At 35.9% G+C, this 19,593-nt stretch overlaps 1 protein-coding gene across 1 annotated transcript; it reads right to left on the bottom strand.

Moving 5' to 3' along the window:
• Positions 1-1,482: 1,482 nt before the first annotated feature.
• On the bottom strand, positions 1,483-3,045 carry LOC147604964 (deoxyuridine 5'-triphosphate nucleotidohydrolase-like). Its single transcript, XM_086794404.1, has 3 exons — positions 2,785-3,045; positions 2,229-2,320; positions 1,483-1,995 (listed from the first exon to the last, which is right to left on the bottom strand). Exons 1-3 carry the CDS (start codon positions 2,985-2,987, stop codon positions 1,727-1,729), a joined length of 564 nt encoding a protein of 187 aa, XP_086650530.1. The 5' UTR covers positions 2,988-3,045; the 3' UTR covers positions 1,483-1,726.
• Between the last annotated feature and the right edge of the window lie 16,548 nt (positions 3,046-19,593).

Genomic DNA, 19,593 nt, shown 5'->3' with positions numbered 1-19,593 from the left:
CGTGATCAACCTGTCGAGACGATGTGCAAACTGTATGCCACTTGGTAAGAGTAGAAAAGGTCACCCAAATGGCATTGTCAAGCAAATATATGTTACAACTCTTGAGAAAGGAGCTATTTGTAGTCATTAAATGAGCACATCTATAGTCATTTGTTTCAAGCTAAAGTAATTTCACAATTAAAATACTCCACAACCTTTTGTAAAATACATCTTTCACTTTTGATGAAGACCTAGTTGGTAAAGAATTGTGGCATTTAAATTCATTATACCCCAAGAAAGTTTAGTGTTCAGTTAAATTGTCCCATGAACAATTTATTTTCAATAATGGGTGGCACAATGGCTGAGCATATGTAACATGCTCAATGAGGGGCATGCTGGTAACTACTCGCTTCTTAAAAACACACATTTATGTAAGGTGCAACCTTCCTTCTAAAATTAGCACACTTGTTACTGTAAAAAACTGTGTCACCATGGTGGTGTGGCATAAGTGGTAGAACTCATGCACCCCTACATCTCCTCGTCTCACATTGGATGATTTATCTACATTTTTATGAAGAAACCAGTATATATAGAGAGAGAGAGAGAGAGAACTCATGCATCCCTACATCTCCTCGTCGCACATTGGATGATTGATCTACATTTTCATGAAACTAGCATATACATATATACATATATATATATACATATACACATATACATATACACACACACACACACACACATATATATATATATATATATATATATATATATATATATATATATATATATATATATATATATATATATATATATATATATATATGTAGCTAGCCATGCTTGTAAGGATATGATACTCTCTTGTGCATATTTTGCTTGTATGGACGACAAGTATTGTGGCAATTACTAATGTACCAAATTAAAAAGGAAACTCACAGCAGGCCTTGCACATATAGCTGACAGACGCATCCCTACATCTCCTCATCGCACATTGGATGATTGATCTACATTTTCATGAAACTAGCATATACATATATACATATATATGTATATATATACATATGTATATATACATAAGTATATATACATATGTATATATATATATATGTAGCTATGCTTGTAAGGATATGATACTCTCTTGTGCACATTTTGCTTGTATCGACAAGTATTGTGGCAATTACTAATGTACCAAATTAAAAAGGAAACTCGCAGCAGGCCTTGCACATATAGCTGACATAGACCGTGTCATTTCCCACACCGACCTTGCTTTTCTCACTCAGCCTTCTACTATGCCAATTCCTTGCTGGCTTCATCCACTTAAGCTTCTTATATATGTCTAAAGTCCTGCTAAGTTCCATCCCACTTAAGCTTCTTATATACCTAAAGTCCTGCTAAGCTCCATCCATTCAAGCTTTCTTATATGCTGATGTGCTCACTAATATAATTTAATTGGTAAATAGCCAGACAAGCATAAGTGGAAAGGAAACAGGGATCATAGCAGTACATCCAAAGGGCATTAATAAAGCAATCCATTGTGCATTTGTTCACAAACTTGGAGCAGAATCACATCAAAAAGGAACAGTAAGCATGCACAAGATTCTATGGCATTTGGTCTATGACCTTTTGCGGACGCTTGATGCTACACGTCAAAATTTCCTTGCAAGGGTATACCTAAGATATAGTGGCAATGGGTTTGTTAAGGAACAAAACCCCCTTGGAAAACAGCAGCCATGCTAGGTAATGGCATTTATGCGGTTGGGAGAACCACAGTGGCAATGCCCGTAGAGCCGAAGCCACCCTCTCCTCTCACAGTTGCCTCCAAATCCTCCACCTCCAAGACATCTGGTGTCACGATCCTCTCCAAGATAAGCTGCGCCACACGGTCACCTGCCTTGATGGCAAAATCTTGATCTGAGAGGTTGAAGAGGATGACCCCAACAGGACCACGGTAGTCAGCATCAATTACTCCTGCCCCAACATCAATAGAGTGCTTCCATGCAAGGCCAGAACGAGGGGCTGTAAGAATTTCACAGAAAGCATCAGGACATGAGGATACTAAAATAGAAATCTTGGGTCAAACATGGAGTTGAAGATGAAGAACTAGGCCATCACTAACTGTAAAATCTGCCATGAATTGCAAGGACACAGGAACAAAAAAATAATCACTTAAGCATAGGGTGAGTGTTAGGCTTAAGACATGATGCAAAAACTGATGAGTTAACCACACGCATCTGGTAGGATTTTGTTACCTAGACGAGCATAAGTTCCCTCTGGTATTGCAATGGACAAATCCGTCTTGATGAGTGCCTTGCCGCGGGCAGGAACCACATCATCATAAGCACTGTTTGAGCAGATAATCAGACAGAAGTGTTTAGTATTTGGATAAAGGAGTGGTGAGGGCTGTTTCTGAGGTCAGAAACGTGACCTGTATTGGATTTTCAGTGACATGAGCTGTAAGGGTTTCATAGCACACTTCACTATGCATAAAACAAACTGCTGTATCAGGATTAGGGCTTTATAGCTGTGCAGGAACATAAACTCGTATCAGGGCTGTACAGGAACATGAAGCATGCTTCTAGTATTACTAGGCTGAGGGTGAGCTGAGTACATGTTATAGTATATTACAGTGAGGTTAGGGTTTCATCTTCATGAGAAGAAGCATGACCTGTAATGTTAGGGTCTCACCTTGATGTGAAGAAGCATGACCTATGGTGTTACAGTTCGATCTTGATGTGTAAAGACATGAAAATGATGGTGAGATTGCAACTTAATGTGCACAATCAAGACATGGGGTGTTATAAATACCTCGAGATGTCGTAACCCGCTGCGAGGGCGGAGCCGCGGGAAGGAGTGATGGCGTTGGCCGATAGTTTCTTGACGAGGAACTTGGGGGTAATGGAGCAGCCGTTGGCGTAATGAACCTCCAGTTTGGCGAACTTGGCGTGGGGCTCCAAGGCCTCTGCAGCCATGGCGACATTCGCGAGGGGCTCCAGGGGCTCTGCAGCCATGTCAACCTTGCTGGGGCGACAGCGAAAGGATAGTTGAAGATCGTCGCTACTCACAACATGCGAAATATGTGAGGGGGAAGGAGAGTAGTACCTTGTCTTGGCGGGAAAATTTCTTAGCTTACGTCTTCCATTGATTTCTACCTTAGTCAAGGTTTTTTTTTCATTGGGCCAAGTAACATCCTTCCTTGTGCAAGCGTTGTGAGCGAGATGGTGAATGATAAAAATGCAAATGCTATGCATTACAATAAGTAAGTGGGAGTGGTTGGGTGCTCATTCCAAATACCAATGTGAGAGATGCAAACTTAAAGACACAAAACTCAGATAATCAAATGCATAGCAAAAAGTAAGTTCTTCTTTTAAGTGAAACTAGTAAAAGAGGGCTAAGCACTTAGCTACTTTGCTTATAAAGAAGAGAGATACAAGTGAAAAGGGTGAGCTTGTGTTGCTATAGGGTCTTAGCTTGGCAAAATGTTTTGGAATCATTCTCACTTTCCCTTACAGAAAAGGTCTTCTTAACTAGAAGAGGTGGGACGTAGCTCTTATGTTTGCGCATTGTTCCCCCACCAAAAATTATGTGAGTTGATTTGATGGCATCACCTTCTAAGCTCTTCTACCATGTTGATGAAGGTGAGAGCATCAAAGGGGCTCAAGGAATTAGGTGTGTATAGGAGTATAAAAGCATTGCATTGTCTCCATGGGTATCTCCATGGGTGCTCAGGTAGCATAAAGAAGGTTAAGGGAGAATAAGAGAGTCAGGGTCTAATGTCTCCATCACCTTCTAAACTTGCCAACAAGGGAGCATAAGAGAGTCAGGGTCTAAGGTCTCCATCACCTTCAGTTGTACCTTTAATGAAGCTGTAAGATTCCTTCCCCAGTCTCTCAGGATGTCTAGTATCTTCCCCTGTAGTCAAATCCCTCTTCAGAAATATAAAAGATCTTGTTTCTACCAGTTTTGGTCTAGAGAGAGAAAATATTCTAGAGAATGGTAATTCAGTTTTTAAATATTTTTGGATAGAAAAATATCTCAATCTTATTAAAATAAGTTCCCCTGAAACAGAAGTTCAAAAAGATTTTCAGAAGGTGCATTAGAAATTCAAGAGGCATTATCCTGAGGGTGAAGATTTTTTTGAAATTTTAAATTAAGGTTCCTATGGACCAATAAGATTCATCCAAATGTAGGGAGGAGATAAATAGAAGAATAAAAGAAAAATCCCCCAAAAATGAGTAAATACTCACATAAGATGAAGAGTTGACTAAGGACAAGGTTAATAGTTAAAAAAGAGAGATATTTAGGTGAAATGATGCATTTTTGACACCTCGGTACGGGGGAATTTCCCTCATGAAGGAGGCACCTATTTCACACGCTTGAATGAGTTTTAAACTCCCAAATAATGAGATATTTTTATCTCTCCTCTCTCCTGTTTCAACTAGATCCAAAAAGTGAGCAAAACTGACCTAAAAATGGTCAAAAATTGACCAAACTGATCTGGAAAAATCTAGAATCAGTTGGCTTGGTTAGAAGCTCACTTTTTCCTATAAATAGAAGCCTTCCTCTTTGTTGAAACTCAATAGTGTTTTGCACTATTACCTTGCCTCTCCCAAGTGCCAAAAACAGTGAATTTTACTCATAATTCATTAGTTTTTGACCTTCCCTCTTCCAAAAGATTGGTGGCCACTCTTGTCTCAAACAAGAGTTGAACCCTCAAACCATCAAGCCAAAGGAAAGCTCTCAAATTATCTATGTAAGTTGGAGATTCTTCTCTTTCCCATTCATTTTATGGTTTTTTTTTTATGATTTTGTCTTCTCTGCATTACAAATGATGTTATGCCTCATTGCAAAAGGCATTCCCCTCTCTTCTCTAGTAAATCCAACCATTCTTTATCCTAGGTGAATGATTAATGAATAAAATCAAGTTTTTCATAATATTTCTCTTAAATAAGTAGAAAAATGTTACTTTAGAATGATTTAAATACTCTTGATGCATTTCTAATTAATTTTAGAGACTTAAAATTGAAAAATGGTCAGCCATACAAAGGAGGTTATGGCGAAATTTTTCAAAAATTTGAAAATAAGTATTGTCTTTCATTATTCTAAAAGAGTAATCCTTATGATTTCCATATTCTAAAGTGTCATTTTCATGCATAGAAGATGCATTTTGATTATTTGTATAAAAAAATTTAGTTTTATTAAAAAAGTATTACTTTCATTATAATTGATTTTCATGCATAAAAGTAAGCATAAAAGATTATTTTTTTATTATAAAAGTGTTACTTTTATCATAATTGATTTTCATGCATAAAGTATGCATAAAAGATTATTATTTTTATTATAAAAGTGTGATTTTTATCATAAAAGATTTTTATGCATAAACATATGCATAGAAGATATTTTTTTTATATTAAAAGTGATTTTCATCATAAAAGATTTTTATACATAAACATATGCATAGAAGATATTTTTTATATTAAAAGTGTGATTTTCATCATAAATGATTTTTATGCATAAATGGGTGCATAGAAGATATTTTTTTATATTAAAAGTGTGATTTTCATCATAAAAGATTTTTATGCATAAACATATGCATAGAAGATATTTTTTTATATTAAAAGTGTGATTTTCATCTCATAAATGATTTTTATGCATAAATGGGTGCATAGAAGATATTTTTTTATATTAAAAGTGTGATTTTTATCATAAATGATTTTTATGCATAAATGGGTGCATAGAAGATATATTTTTTATATTAAAAGTGTGATTTTCATCATAAATGGATTTTATGCATAAATTAGATGCATAAGAGAAATTCTTTTATTCTAAAAGTGTAATTCCTACTAAATTGGATTTATGCATGGAAAGATGCATAAAGAATATTTTAATCCAAAAGTGTCATTCTCATTTAAAATGAATTGATGCATAGGAAGATGCATAAAAGATTGATTTTTATTTTGAAAGTGCTATTCTCCTTAAAATGAAATTTATGCATAAATAGATGCGTAAAGAAATCTTATATCAAAAATAAGAATTCTCTTGTATTCTATAAATAGATATGATGATGTGAAACGAATCAGATAGATGAAAATGATCGAGAAATAGATGGAGATGTATGAATGTTGAATGTGGATGTGGATGTATGAATGTGAACGCGGATGTGAATGTATGATATAGATGTATGGATGTGAATGTGGATGTGGATGTGGATGTGGATGTGGATGTATGAATGTGAACACGGATGTGAATGTATGATATAGATGTATAGATGTGAATGTGGATGTGGATGTATGGATGTGGATGTATGAATGTGAACGCGGATGTGAATGTATGATATAGATGTATGGATGTGAATGTGGATGTGGATGTATGAATGTGAACGCGGATGTGAATGTATGATATAGATGTATGGATGTGAATGTGGATGTGGATGTGGATGTATGGATGTAGATGCGAATGTGGATGTATGAATGAAGATGTGAAAATGGATGTATGAATGTGAATGTGGATGTGGATGTATGAATGTGGAATGTGGATATGGATGTATGAATGTGAATGTGGATGTGGATGTGTGAATATGGATTGGAATGTGGATATGGATGTATGAATGTGGAATGTGGATATGGATATATGGTGTGAATGTGAATGTGGATGCATGGATGTAGATGTGAATGTGGATGTACGAATGTGGATGTGTAGGTGGAATAATGAATACAAATATGAATGTAAATGGATATGAAGTCGATATGAACGAATGGATAAGATGAGATGTCATGTGAATCAGAATGTGAATGAATAATATAAGATCTGAATGAATGAGACGTAATGTAAATTAAGAAAGAGAGGAATGGATGTTATGTGAAGTGAATGAATCCGATGTGATGGGATGGAAAATGATGTATCTGGTCAAGAATGGATACACATATGATTTGGATTTGGATTAAGTAATATGGTTTGACGTGGAACAATCTAGAAAGATGTGAGTTCATTATAGAAACTGTATTTGTGAACTGTTTGTAAATGATTGTTTTATGTCAAGAATGCTGGGGAAGCATTTTGACTGTCTTGAGAATGTGGTCGTGGAGACCTACCTGATAAAGTTGCAACAGCTGACGGAGAGTCAACGGAGGATGTCTCACGTAGCAAGGTCGGCCGAGGTCTTGATGAGCCTCGGTTCGATTTAAATGGTGAGCTTCCGGTACGGTGGATGAGGGACCAAGGAAACGGCCTATGAGTGAAGCGCTAGGTGACTTACGAAGGATCCTAGAGTGTTATATGTACATTATGTGTGCTATGTTATATACACATTATGTGTGCATATACTAGGAGGCTAACCCACATTAGGCTTGTGAGCATGGGAGCATGGGAACAAGCTCTAGTGGAGCATGGGAACAAGCTCTAGTGGACCATGGGTTAGGACTAACCTTAAGGGTTAAGGTTAGGGTCAGGCATCCAAGGGTCACACATGGAAAATGGAGAGTCAAGAGTCACTTGAGGGCCCTCCTATATAATAGGGGCATGGGGCACACTCAAGGGGGCTTGGAGGCTTAGGCTTATGAGGCCAAGGCTATGTTATGCTCTCTTGTGTAGAGGTTCATATCTACTCATCTACCATTTCACACTATAGCTACATGCTATTGGATTGGAGTTATACCTCTTGATGGTATGGGACATCAAGGTAGAGGTATGATGTATTTCATTTATTATCCATGTGTGCATCCCTTGGGCTCGGGGGTGGTTGGGTGGTTGAGTTTATGCCTGATTTATGCATGTTTATACATAACAATTATCTAGAGAGATCTTAGGGTTTTAACAGTGGTATCAGAGCAATCTCTATTTAATTCTTGATTTTTTTTAGTAAATTTTAATATTTACTAATAAAATATTATTTTTTGTTGATTTGTGTTGATGAATTGCACATGGATCATCGATTTGGTGATTGGAACATGTGTTACTACAATTCAATGGATGAATCGACGTTGCGGGGGAATACCGTGAGTTAATGCTATTTTTCTCTATTTTTTATAATTGAAATCAAGTATAGATGGAATTTTTTACAAAAACACCATAAATTTTATGGTGGATATTTTTGAGAGAATGGATTCCCTGAGTTTCTAGAATTTTTTGAAAATTTTCCTAATTTTTTGAGCATTTTTTTGATTTAAAATGTATTTTTATACATTTTTTGCGGGTTTTTATGCGGGAATGCGATCAAATTTCTGTCAATTTGCTACTGAAATTCAGTAGGGGACAGCGTGTTGATGCATAAATTGCTCTCCTGTGTGCGTGGGGTCCTCTTCACCTCTCAAATCTTATATTTCCTTCATTTTTCCGTGAAATTTCTCTTAAAAAGGAATTTTTTAAATTAAACATTAATCATAATTAATGTCTAATTATGATTATGAGTTTAATTAAAAATCTTAATCAAAGATTAAGTTAATCTCAAGCTAATCTCTCTGATTAACAGAGAGAGAGAGAAGAGATTGGAGGAGAGATGGAAATGGAGAGGAAAGGGAGGAGAGAGGGGAGAAGAGAGAATCCATCTCTCTCTCAAGCTTTCCACGCGGCAGGCGACCAGGGGGGCTGCGCTGCAGCCGGGCAAAAAAAATCACCCCTCCCTTTAAAAAAATCAAATGGGTAATAACCCAATAATGCTTAATTTTTCATTTTTTTAAGAAAATAAGTTTTTTAATTTAAAAAAAAGCTTTTTGAATTTATTTCAAAAAAAAGCTTGGAAAAGCCTGGAAATTACTGAAAAATTTGGGATTTGAGGGAAAAATTCTCTGAAAATTCTTGGCTTTTCATCTTCCGAAAAACCTTTGGCTTTCCGTTTTCCCGAAACCTTTTGGCTTTCCAAATTCCGGAAAAAACTTTTGACCTTCCGTATTCCGGAAACCTTTGATCTTTCACATTCCGATTTTTTTTGTCTTTTCATTTTCCCAAAACTTTTGGCTTTCCGTATTCCGGGAAAACCGTTGGAATTCCGAAATTTTTTGACCGTTCATATTCTAAATACGTTTGGGATAATTTAAAATTTTTAAAAAATTCTTGAAAATCAGTGGAAAATTAGACAAAGGTTATTTTAAATTTTGGAAAAATGTGGGGTTGGTGTTTGGCATGTGGTGTGTCCATTTGGGCTCCCGTGACCATTCAAATTCTTTTAAAAATATATTTTTTGACCTAAAAATTTAGAAAAATCCATTAAAATTGTAAATTTTCATTGGATTTGAGAATTGTCAGGCGGAATTGGAAATTTCGTGAACGATGGGATTCTCAGAAAAAATTAAGAATATTCTAAAATTATTTTTAGAAATCCTAAAAATTGGTATTTTTAAAATATCAATGGTATTTTGGTAAATTTAATTGTTAAAAATTTTCTAAAAAAATATAGGTTTGGAATGCCATAAGATAGGTTTGGTGGAATTCAAAATTATCATATTTTGAGGCCCTATAAAATTAGGGAGAATTAGGAAAAAATCATGATAATTATTTTTCTCAAGAATTTAATATTTTAGAGGGTTATCTAATGTTGAAGTACATTTTCTCGTACTGACATTAGATAGATGCGGGTTATTCGCATATTATTAATACGTTTATACCTCGTATTAATGGATATTTATGTTTGGATTAATTCTAAATGATGTATTCATGATTTTTTACCATTGATTTAGCCATTCTTTTTGGACATGTTCCTTAATTTCTTTTGATGGCTATAATTTACGTTCAAAGTGTGTTTCACCTTTGACACTTTTCCATGATAATTTATTTTACACTTTTTTAAGTGTGGTTTGTGCTTAATTTTTTAAGCCTCTATCATGGGTTAGTTGATCGGTTTGTTTTGGTGGATTTTTATTGGATGTTTTCGAAGTTTTATATGGACTCATCAGGTTCTGCCTAGATCACTTATGTCTAGGGTTTTCTTATTGAGTGCTACATACATGTGTTTCACTTATTTACTTTGGAGTTTTGCTTGAACGACATCACGTTCATATACTCCGGGAATTGATGAGTTGGCCACCAATTTTAATGCTTCTTTTTGCATGATTAATGTCCATTAGATGGTATGCATTAATTTTTATGATCAACTATGGTCTTTATGGATTCGAGGAGCTTCTATGCTTTTATCCATGGTTTTATAAGTATCTTTTGATCTTTTGGATAATTTCATGTGCCTTGAAGGTAGCATTCGCCTTCGTTTTTTGCACGTAATTTTGGACTATGTTCCTTGTACTCTTGTACATATTCCAACTCGGATACCTAGTTGCTTATGTATCTAGGTGAGTTATTTTTCTACCCTAACTTTATTATGTTTCGGGTAGTTATCATTAGAAAGGCGCCAATAATTCAATTTCTTTTCTAAATGATGTACTCAGAAGGATTTATTCCTTGATGTAGTCTCAAGTATATAGAGACAGGTTTAGTATGTGAAAGTCTGGATAAGGCCATCTTATTCCTTTTATACACGATTTTATTCATATTTTCCTAGACGGCATACTAGGGAGTTTCAAATTGTTAAGGTATGTATGGGTGGTATCATGGGGTGGAATGGGATGCTAGGCATCCCTCGCATATATTATCTTATGGGATAATTTGGGCTCAAGATTGTTGCTTTGCTTACATCACTTAGCATATTGACCTCAACATTCAAAGACAATCTTATTTTCTAAATTCACTAGAAGTTATACTGTGGGCATTCTTTAGATAAACTTCTTTTATCTATAGCCTGCATGTTTTGATGAGGAAAATCTCGTCGGCATTTTCACTTGTTGTGTTTGGATAAGGAAATTTGGATTCTTCCTTTGTTGTTCTTTCTCTAGTTCCGTACTTTAGGTGATTTACACAATCAACCTGCTGGGTTTACGGATGGACATATGTGACTCATCGAGACGTTGATGACTCTATGTTGATATGGGTAACTCGAGACGTCGATTATTCCATATGCAGATGTGGGTATGTCGGGGCGCCGATGAATCCCTGGTTTCTGCTGTTATAATGCCATGTCTTTCTACTTTATTCCGAATGTTTTACAATGAGGAAGTTACTTTGAATGTGAATTGCTCTGATCATCCACAATCTGATGGGCAAACAGTGTATGAATCAGATTGTAGAGTATATACTTCGTGCATATGTCTCTAGAAAATCATCATATTGGGAAATATTCCAATGATGGAATTTGCCTATAATAGTTTTAAATATACGACTATTGGTTTTAGTCCGTGCATACTTATGTATGGGTATCAACCCAGGGCACCTATTGATGTCGGTCTTAAATAAGGACATCGAGCTTGATGCATCGAGGGATTTCTTGCGTGATATGTAGGAAATGCTGACCGAAGCTCGGGATTCTATCAGGAGTGCTCATGATAGGGCACGGTTTTATGCTGATAGGGGATGCTCATCTCGGTCTTTTGAACCAGGAGCGTTGGTTTATTTTAATGTTCCTAAAGATTTTCAGACTTTGTCAATGGGAAAATGCTCGAATTTATCACTTAGATATTGTGGTCCATTTTCGAGTTATACATCGGATTGGCACGGTTGCGTTTGAACTTAAAACTACCTCCACATGTTAGAGTTCATCCAATCTTTCATATCAATAGATTGAAAGGGAAACTGGGAGGTGAGGATAACATAGTTACTCCTCAAAAACTCGTTGAAGTTGAAGATTTATCCTATGTTCCACATGAACTTGATAAGGTACATGAATTCAGGGAAAGGAAACTTTGTAAAGCTGACTTATCCCTGAGGTTAAAATTAGGTGGAAAGATAGGAAAATTGAGGATTCGACTTGGGAGTTGGTTGAGATTGTTTAGCGCAGTTCTCCTTCTTTTCATTGCAAGAGTGCAATGTTTTGAGAGAAGGGAAGTATGTGATATGTACATTATGTGTGCTATGTTATATACACATTATGTGTGCATATACTAGGAGGCTAACCCACATTAGGCTTGTGAGCATGAGAGCATGGGAACAAGCTCTAGTGGAGCATGGGAACAAGCTCTAGTGGAGCATGGGTCAGGACTAACCTTAAGGGTTAAGGTTAGGGTCAGGCATCCAAGGGTCACACATGGGAAATGGAGAGTCAAGAGTCACTTGAGGGCCCTCCTATATAATAGGGGCATGGGGCACACTCAAGGGGGCTTGGAGGCTTAGGCTTATGAGGCCAAGGCTATGTTATGCTCTCTTGTGTAGAGGTTCATATCTACTCATCTACCATTTCACACTATAGCTACATGCTATTGGATTGGAGTTATACCTCTTGATGGTATGGGACATCAAGGTAGAGGTATGATGTATTTCATTTATTATTCATGTGTGCATCCCTTGGGCTCGGGGGTGGTTGGGTGGTTGAGTTTATGCCTGATTTATGCATGTTTATACATAACAATTATCTAGAGAGATCTTAGGGTTTTAACAGTGGTATCAGAGCAATCTCTATTTAATTGTTGATTTTTTTAGTAAATTTTAATATTTACTAATAAAATATTATTGTTTATTGATTTGTGTTGATGAATTGCACATGGATCATCGATTTGGTGATTGGAACATGTGTTACTACAATTCAATGGATGAATCGACGTTGTGGGGGAATACCGTGAGTTAATGCTATTTTTCTCTATTTTTTATGGTTAAAATCAAGTATAGATGGAATTTTTTACAAAAATACCATAAATTTTATGGTGGATATTTTTGAGGGAATGGATTCCCTGAGTTTCTAGAATTTCTAGAAATTTTTTCTAATTTTTTAGGAATTTTTTGAGCATTTTTTGATTTAAAATGTATTTTTATACATTTTTTGCAGGTTTTTATGCGAGAATGCGATGAAATTTCTGTCAATTTGCTACTGCAATTCAGTAGGCGTGTTGATGCATAAATTGCTCTCCCGTGTGCGTGGGGTCCTCTTCACCTCTCAAATCTTATATTTCCTTCATTTTCCCGTGAAGTTTCTCTTAAAAAGGAATTTTTTAAATTAAACATTAATCATAATTAATGTCTAATTATGATTATGAGTTTAATTAAAAATCTTAATCAAAGATTAAGTTAATCTCAAGCTAATCTCTCTGATTAACAGAGAGAGAGAGAAGAGATTGGAGGAGAGATGGAAATGGAGAGGAAAGGGAGGAGAGAGGGGAGAAGAGAGAATCCATCTCTCTCTCAAGCTTTCCACGTGCAGGCGACCGGCGGGGGGGGGGCTGCGCTGCAGCCGGGCAAAAAACATCGCCCCCCCTTTAAAAAAATCAAATGGGTAATAACCCAATAAAGCTTAATTTTTTATTTTCTTTATAAAAAAATAAGTTTTTTAATTTAAAAAAAAGCTTTTTGAATTTATTTCAAAAAAAAGCTTAGAAAAAGCCTGGAAATTACTGAAAAATTTAAATTTTAAGGGAAAAATTCTCTGAAAATTCTTGGCTTTTCATCTTCCGAAAAAGCTTTGGCTTTCCGTTTTCCCGAAACCTTTTGGCTTTCCAAATTCCGGAAAAACTTTTGACCTTCCGTATTCCGGAAACCTTTGATCTTTCACATTCCGATTTTGTTTTGTCTTTTCATTTTCCCAAAACTTTTGGCTTTCCGTATTCCGGGAAAACCGTTGGAATTCCGAAATTTTTCGACCGTTCATATTCTAAATACGTTTGGGATAATTTAAAATTTTTAAAAAATTCTTAAAAATCAGTAGAAAATTAGACAAAGGTTATTTTAAATTTTGGAAAAATGTGGGGTTGGTGTTTGGCATGTGGTGTGTCCATTTGGGCGCCCGTGATGACCATTCAAATTCCTTTAAAAATATATTCTTTGACCCAAAAAATTATGAAAATCCATTAAAATTATAAATTTTCATTGGATTTGAGAATTGTCGGGCGGAATTGGAAATTTCGTGAATGATGGGATTCTCAGAAAAAATTAGAAATATTCTAAAATTATTTTTAGAAATCCTAAAAATTGGTATTTTTAAAATATCAATGGTATTTTGGTAAATTTAATTGTTAAAAATTTTCTGGAAAAATATAGGTTTGGAATGCCATAAGATAGGTTTGGTGGAATTCAAAATTATCATATTTTGAGGCCCTATAAAATTAGGAAAAAATCATGATACTTATTTTTCTCAAGAATTTAATATTTTAGAGGGTTATTTAATGTTGAAGTACGTTTTCTCGTACTGACATTAGATAGATGCGGGTTATTCGCATATTTTTAATACGATTATACCTCGTATTAATGGATATTTATGTTTGGATTAATTCTAAACGATGTATTCATGATTTTTTACCATTGATTTAGTCATTCTTTTTGGACATGTTCCTTAATTTCTTTTGATGGCTATAATTTACGTTCAAAGTGTGTTTCACCTTTGACACTTTTCCATGATAATTTATTTTGCACTTTTTTAAGTGTGGTTTATGCTTAATTTTTTAAGCCTCTATCATGGGTTAGTTGATCGGTTTGTTTTGGTGGATTTTTATTGGATGTTTTCCAAGTTTTATATGGACTCATCAGGTTCTGCCTAGATCACTTATGTCTAGGGTTTTCTTATTGAGTGCTACATACATGTGTTTCACTTATTTACTTTGGAGTTTTGCTTGAACGACATCACGTTCATATACTCCGGGAATTGATGAGTTGGCCACCAATTTTAATGCTTCTTTTGGCATGATTAATGTCCATTAGATGGTATGCATTAATTTTTATGATCAACTATGGTCTTTATGGATTCGAGGAGCTTCTATGCTTTTATCCATGGTTTTATAAGTATCTTTTGATCTTTTGGATAATTTCATGTGCCTTGAAGGTAGCATTTGCCTTCGTTTTTTGCACGTAATTTTGGACTGTTCCTTGTACTCTTGTACATATTCCAACTCGGATACCTAGTTGCTTATGTATCTAGGTGAGTTATTTTTCTACCCTAACTTTATTATGTTTTGGGTAGTTATCATTAGAAAGGCGCCAATAATTCAATTTCTTTTCTAAATGATGTACTCAGAAGGATTTATTCCTTGATGTAGTCTCAAGTATATAGAGACAGGTTTAGTATGTGAAAGTCTGGATAAGGCCATTATACAGGATTTTATTCATATTTTCCTAGACGGCATACTAGGGAGTTTCAAATTGTTAAGGTATGTATGGGTGGTATCATGGGGTGGAATGGGACGCTAGGGATCCCTCGCATATATTATCTTATGGGATAATTTGGACTCAAGATTGTTGCTTTGCTTACATCACTTAGCATGTTGACCTCAACATTCAAAGACAATCTTATTTTCTAAATTCACTAGAAGTTATACTGTGGGCATTCTTTAGATAAACTTCTTTTATCTAAAGCCTGCATGTTTTGATGAGGAAAATCTCGTCGGCATTTTCACTTGTTGTGTTCGGATAAGGAAATTTGGATTCTTCCTTTGTTGTTCTTTCTCTAGTTCCGTACTTTAGGTGATTTACACAATCAACCTGCTGGGTTTACGGATGGACATATGTGACTCATCGAGACGTTGATGACTCTATGTTGATATGGGTAACTCGAGACGTCGATTATTCCATATGCAGATGTGGGTATGTCGGGGTGTCGATGAATCCCTGGTTTCTGTTGTTATAATGCCATGTTTTTCTACTTTATTCCGAATGTTTTACAATGAGGAAGTTACTTTGAATGTGAATTGCTCTGATCATCCGGGCAAACAGTGTATGAATCAGATTGTAGAGTATATGCTTCGTGCATATGTCTCTAGAAAATCATCATATTGGGAAATATTCCAATGATAGAATTTGCCTATAATAGTTTTAAATATACGACTATTGGTTTTAGTCCGTGCATACTTATGTATGGGTATCAACCCAGGGCACCTATTGATGTCGGTCTTAAATAAGGACATCGAGCTTGATGCATCGAGGGATTTCTTGCGTGATATGTAGGAAATGCTGACCGAAGCTCGGGATTCTATCAAGAGTGCTCATGATAGGGCACGGTTTTATGCTGATAGGGGACGCTCATCTCGGTCTTTTGAACCAGGAGCGTTGGTTTATTTTAATGTTCCTAAAGATTTTCAGACTTTGTCAATGGAAAAATGCTCGAATTTATCACTTAGATATTGTGGTCCATTTTCGAGTTATACATCGGATTGGCACGGTTGCGTTTGAACTTAAAACTACCTCCACATGTTAGAGTTCATCCAATCTTTCATATCAATACATTGAAAGGAAAATTGGGAGGTGAGGATAACATAGTTACTCCTCCAGAGCTCGTTGAAGTTGAAGATTTATCCTATGTTCCACATGAACTTGATAAGGTACATGAATTCAGGGAAAGGAAACTTTGTAAAGCTGACTTATCCCTGAGGTTAAAATTAGGTGGAAAGATAGGAAAATTGAGGATTCGACTTGGGAGTTGGTTGAGATTGTTCAGCGCAGTTCTCCTTCTTTTCATTGCAAGAGTGCAATGTTTTGAGAGAGGGGAAGTATGTGATATGTACATTATGTGTGCTATGTTATATACACATTATGTGTGCATATACTAGGAGGCTAACCCACATTAGGCTTGTGAGCATGGGAGCATGGGAACAAGCTCTAGTGGAGCATGGGAACAAGCTCTAGTGGAGCATGGGTTAGGACTAACCTTAAGGGTTAAGGTTAGGGTCAGGCATCCAAGGGTCACACATGGGAAATGGAGAGTCAAGAGTCACTTGAGGGCCCTCCTATATAATAGGGGCATGGGGCACACTCAAGGGGGCTTGGAGGCTTAGGCTTATGAGGCCAAGGCTATGTTATGCTCTCTTGTGTAGAGGTTCATATCTACTCATCTACCATTGCACACTATAGCTACATGCTATTGGATTGGAGTTATACCTCTTGATGGTATGGGACATCAAGGTAGAGGTATGATGTATTTCATTTATTATTCATGTGTGCATCCCTTGGGCTCGGGGGTGGTTGGGTGGTTGAGTTTATGCCTGATTTATGCATTCTTATAGTTTCCCTGTGTAGAGACCTTGATAGAATCAGCGAACTGTTTTGGCCATAACTCTCTAATAAAAACTCAAAATATGGCCATGTAACCACTCAAAAGAATCAAAATATATTTGGTCTACAAGCCATCACGGGTAGAATAGGAAAAAACATGTGTATTTAGTTGCAAATGTGTCATCTTTAGAAACGTGTTACTTTTCCAAATTTTTAGTATGCATGGACTCTAAATATGTAAAAGTACTCTAAATACAACCTCCTAAATTTGAATTTCTATTTTTGGAGATACTTATCTCTTAATAGAACTATTCTTGTCTTCTTATTTCTTTTAGGATTTTTTTGGAGCTAATATTTTTATTTTATCACTTTCCTAATATTTTCATCACTTTTGGAGCTAATATTTTTTTGGAGCTAATATTTTTATTCTATCACTTTCCTAATGTTTCTAGCCTTATTGTCTCACTCTTCTCTAAGTGCACTCTCTTTCCTTCTTGAAATTATATTAAAAGAGACACATACATGGCTTAGGAGAGGGACCTTACAATCTTCCCCAATTAAAAGATTCGAGATGTCCTCATCTCGTGAGCTGGGGTAGCATCTAAGTAAATCCTCCTATCTCTTCCAAAATGGTGTCCCCACCACTAGGTAGTAGAAATCTTCTTTTATCTAAACATTGTTCCTAAAGAGTCTCTTATTTCATGTGTTTGGCTCGTTTTGTTGTGCCCTAAAAGGTCTTTATTATTTTAAAGTTAATTGGCCTTATTATCCCAAGTTCATACATCCATATACCTCTCATACGATATGAACCTATTTTTTTAAAAAAAATCATAATCCTTCCTTACGAATTTCTTATTCTATACCCCCATGTAATATGGTACTTAACAAATTGTCATTGAAAAACGTAAGGGAATCAATCCTTTATGCAATCTAGCCTATGATAGCAATTGCATAATCTTAGTATCGTCTTCTAGAATACCTCTATTCCTCATGTTCATTACTTCACATGAATCTTGCACCAATCCTCTTCTATTTACTCATAGAAATACTTGTTGAATTCGATTATCTTTAACCCTGCTATCCCTATTTCTTGGCCTAATTTTACTCTAGCTCATGATTCCATGTACTCAAGGGTGGGCTTGACGTTCCTCTTGAATTAGGGGACCTCTTCTTGATTAACATGGAAGGACTCATGTCCTTCTTGATATAAAAAAACTTTATCATAGTCTCTGGCTATAATTATGGCTTCTGAAATAGAGGATGGTTTTGCATTCTTGACAAGGTTATTCAAAGGTATATTAAGCTTCCAAATGAATCGATGGAGAGGAGTTACCTCATCCATCTCTGGAGCTAATCGGAGAAGTTTAGTAAGATTTTGGTGGTATTCTTCCAGGGTCTTCCCTTCTTGGGTTAGCTCCAAAAATTCATTCATTTTATCCTCTCGAAATCCTAGAGGACAAAACCTTTCAACAAAGGTGTACTTTCATGGCATCCCATAACTGATTCTGGTTCCAGTGGTTGGATTGACAATAGTGCTTCCAACTAATTCGGCATTTCTTATGATTTTTATACGAGCAAGGGTGAACTTGCTTCTTTCATTATATCCATGAAAAGTTCAAAACTATCAAATACTTATCATAGCACCACATTTGACGGCACTTAGGATTAATACATCTGAGATCTTCATTTTTTTGAGAATTACACATATGGTGCCTTGGAATTGACACATCCAAAGATTATCAAGATTAACACATGTGAGATTATTAGTTTTTTAAAAATTACATATCTAGTATCTTGGGATCAACACACCTAATAGCATGATCCTCTAGGAATTACACATCCGAAGTTAGACTTATGTTTGTCTAAGATGGGTTCAAGATCTTGGATGATCGTCCTAGTGTAAAGCATCCAATGGATGGCATTCACACGTCAACTATTCAAACCTTAATGGAGTTATAATCTTAAAAAAAAGTTTATACAAGAATCAATTCCATACAAGCCAAACCGACTCTCTTATTCTTTTCCTTGATGATCTAGAATTCGGTCCTCCAACCTCTACATGCTGGGCAAAACCCTACAGGACCATACACCTCATCGGCTACTGGCGAGGACTCAAGCCAACCTGTTGCCCCCTCAGGCTCCGTCGCTCAATCCTCCCGCCCCTCAGAGGGATGTCTACGTGCTAGGGTGGGCTTATTCACCACACTAGCTTGGGCCCTTAGAACTAGAGAACATCACAATCAGTCACCTCAATCAGCCAACCTCATTCTCCCAATGGTATGAGAGATACCATGGGCGGACTCCGGGGGTTACTGACGTGGGAGAAGTTGTACCTGTACCTTAATTTAAATAAGATAACAATCCATTTACTCAACTAAACCATAGGACTAGAATCCACGTTACCTTCTTAAGAAACAACCCTTTCACAAAGATTTTAACATTTCAACTTGAGATTGCGATAAGACATTCTTTATTAAGGCATATGCTATTGTTTAAAAGAATACAAACTTTAACTAGTAAATCAATCAAAGAAATCACCTATTAACAATTAATAGAGAAGGCGGGGCCATACCTCAACCCCTAAGAATGATATATAATAGAGAAGGCGGGGCCATACCTCAACTCCTAAGAATGATATATAATTGAAAAACTATATATATATATATATATATATAT

This window comes from Cibotium barometz, chromosome 60, assembly GCF_041138505.1.
Source record: "Cibotium barometz isolate CiBa-2024 chromosome 60, ASM4113850v1, whole genome shotgun sequence".
NCBI lineage: Eukaryota > Viridiplantae > Streptophyta > Polypodiopsida > Cyatheales > Cibotiaceae > Cibotium > Cibotium barometz.
Note: the sequence above shows the minus strand (reverse complement) of the source record. Positions and strands in the feature narration are given on the sequence as shown.

Bases quoted from the DNA above. Each gene is read 5' to 3' on its own strand.
- LOC147604964 (XM_086794404.1), bottom strand. From the start codon at position 2,987: ATGGCTGCAGAGCCCCTGGAGCCCCTCGCGAATGTCGCCATGGCTGCA. The intron at 2,321-2,784 runs GTATTTATAACA...CTGCTCAAACAG, and splicing joins GCGGGTTACGACATCTCGAG to TGCTTATGATGATGTGGTTC. The intron at 1,996-2,228 runs GTAACAAAATCC...AAATTCTTACAG, and splicing joins GGGAACTTATGCTCGTCTAG to CCCCTCGTTCTGGCCTTGCA.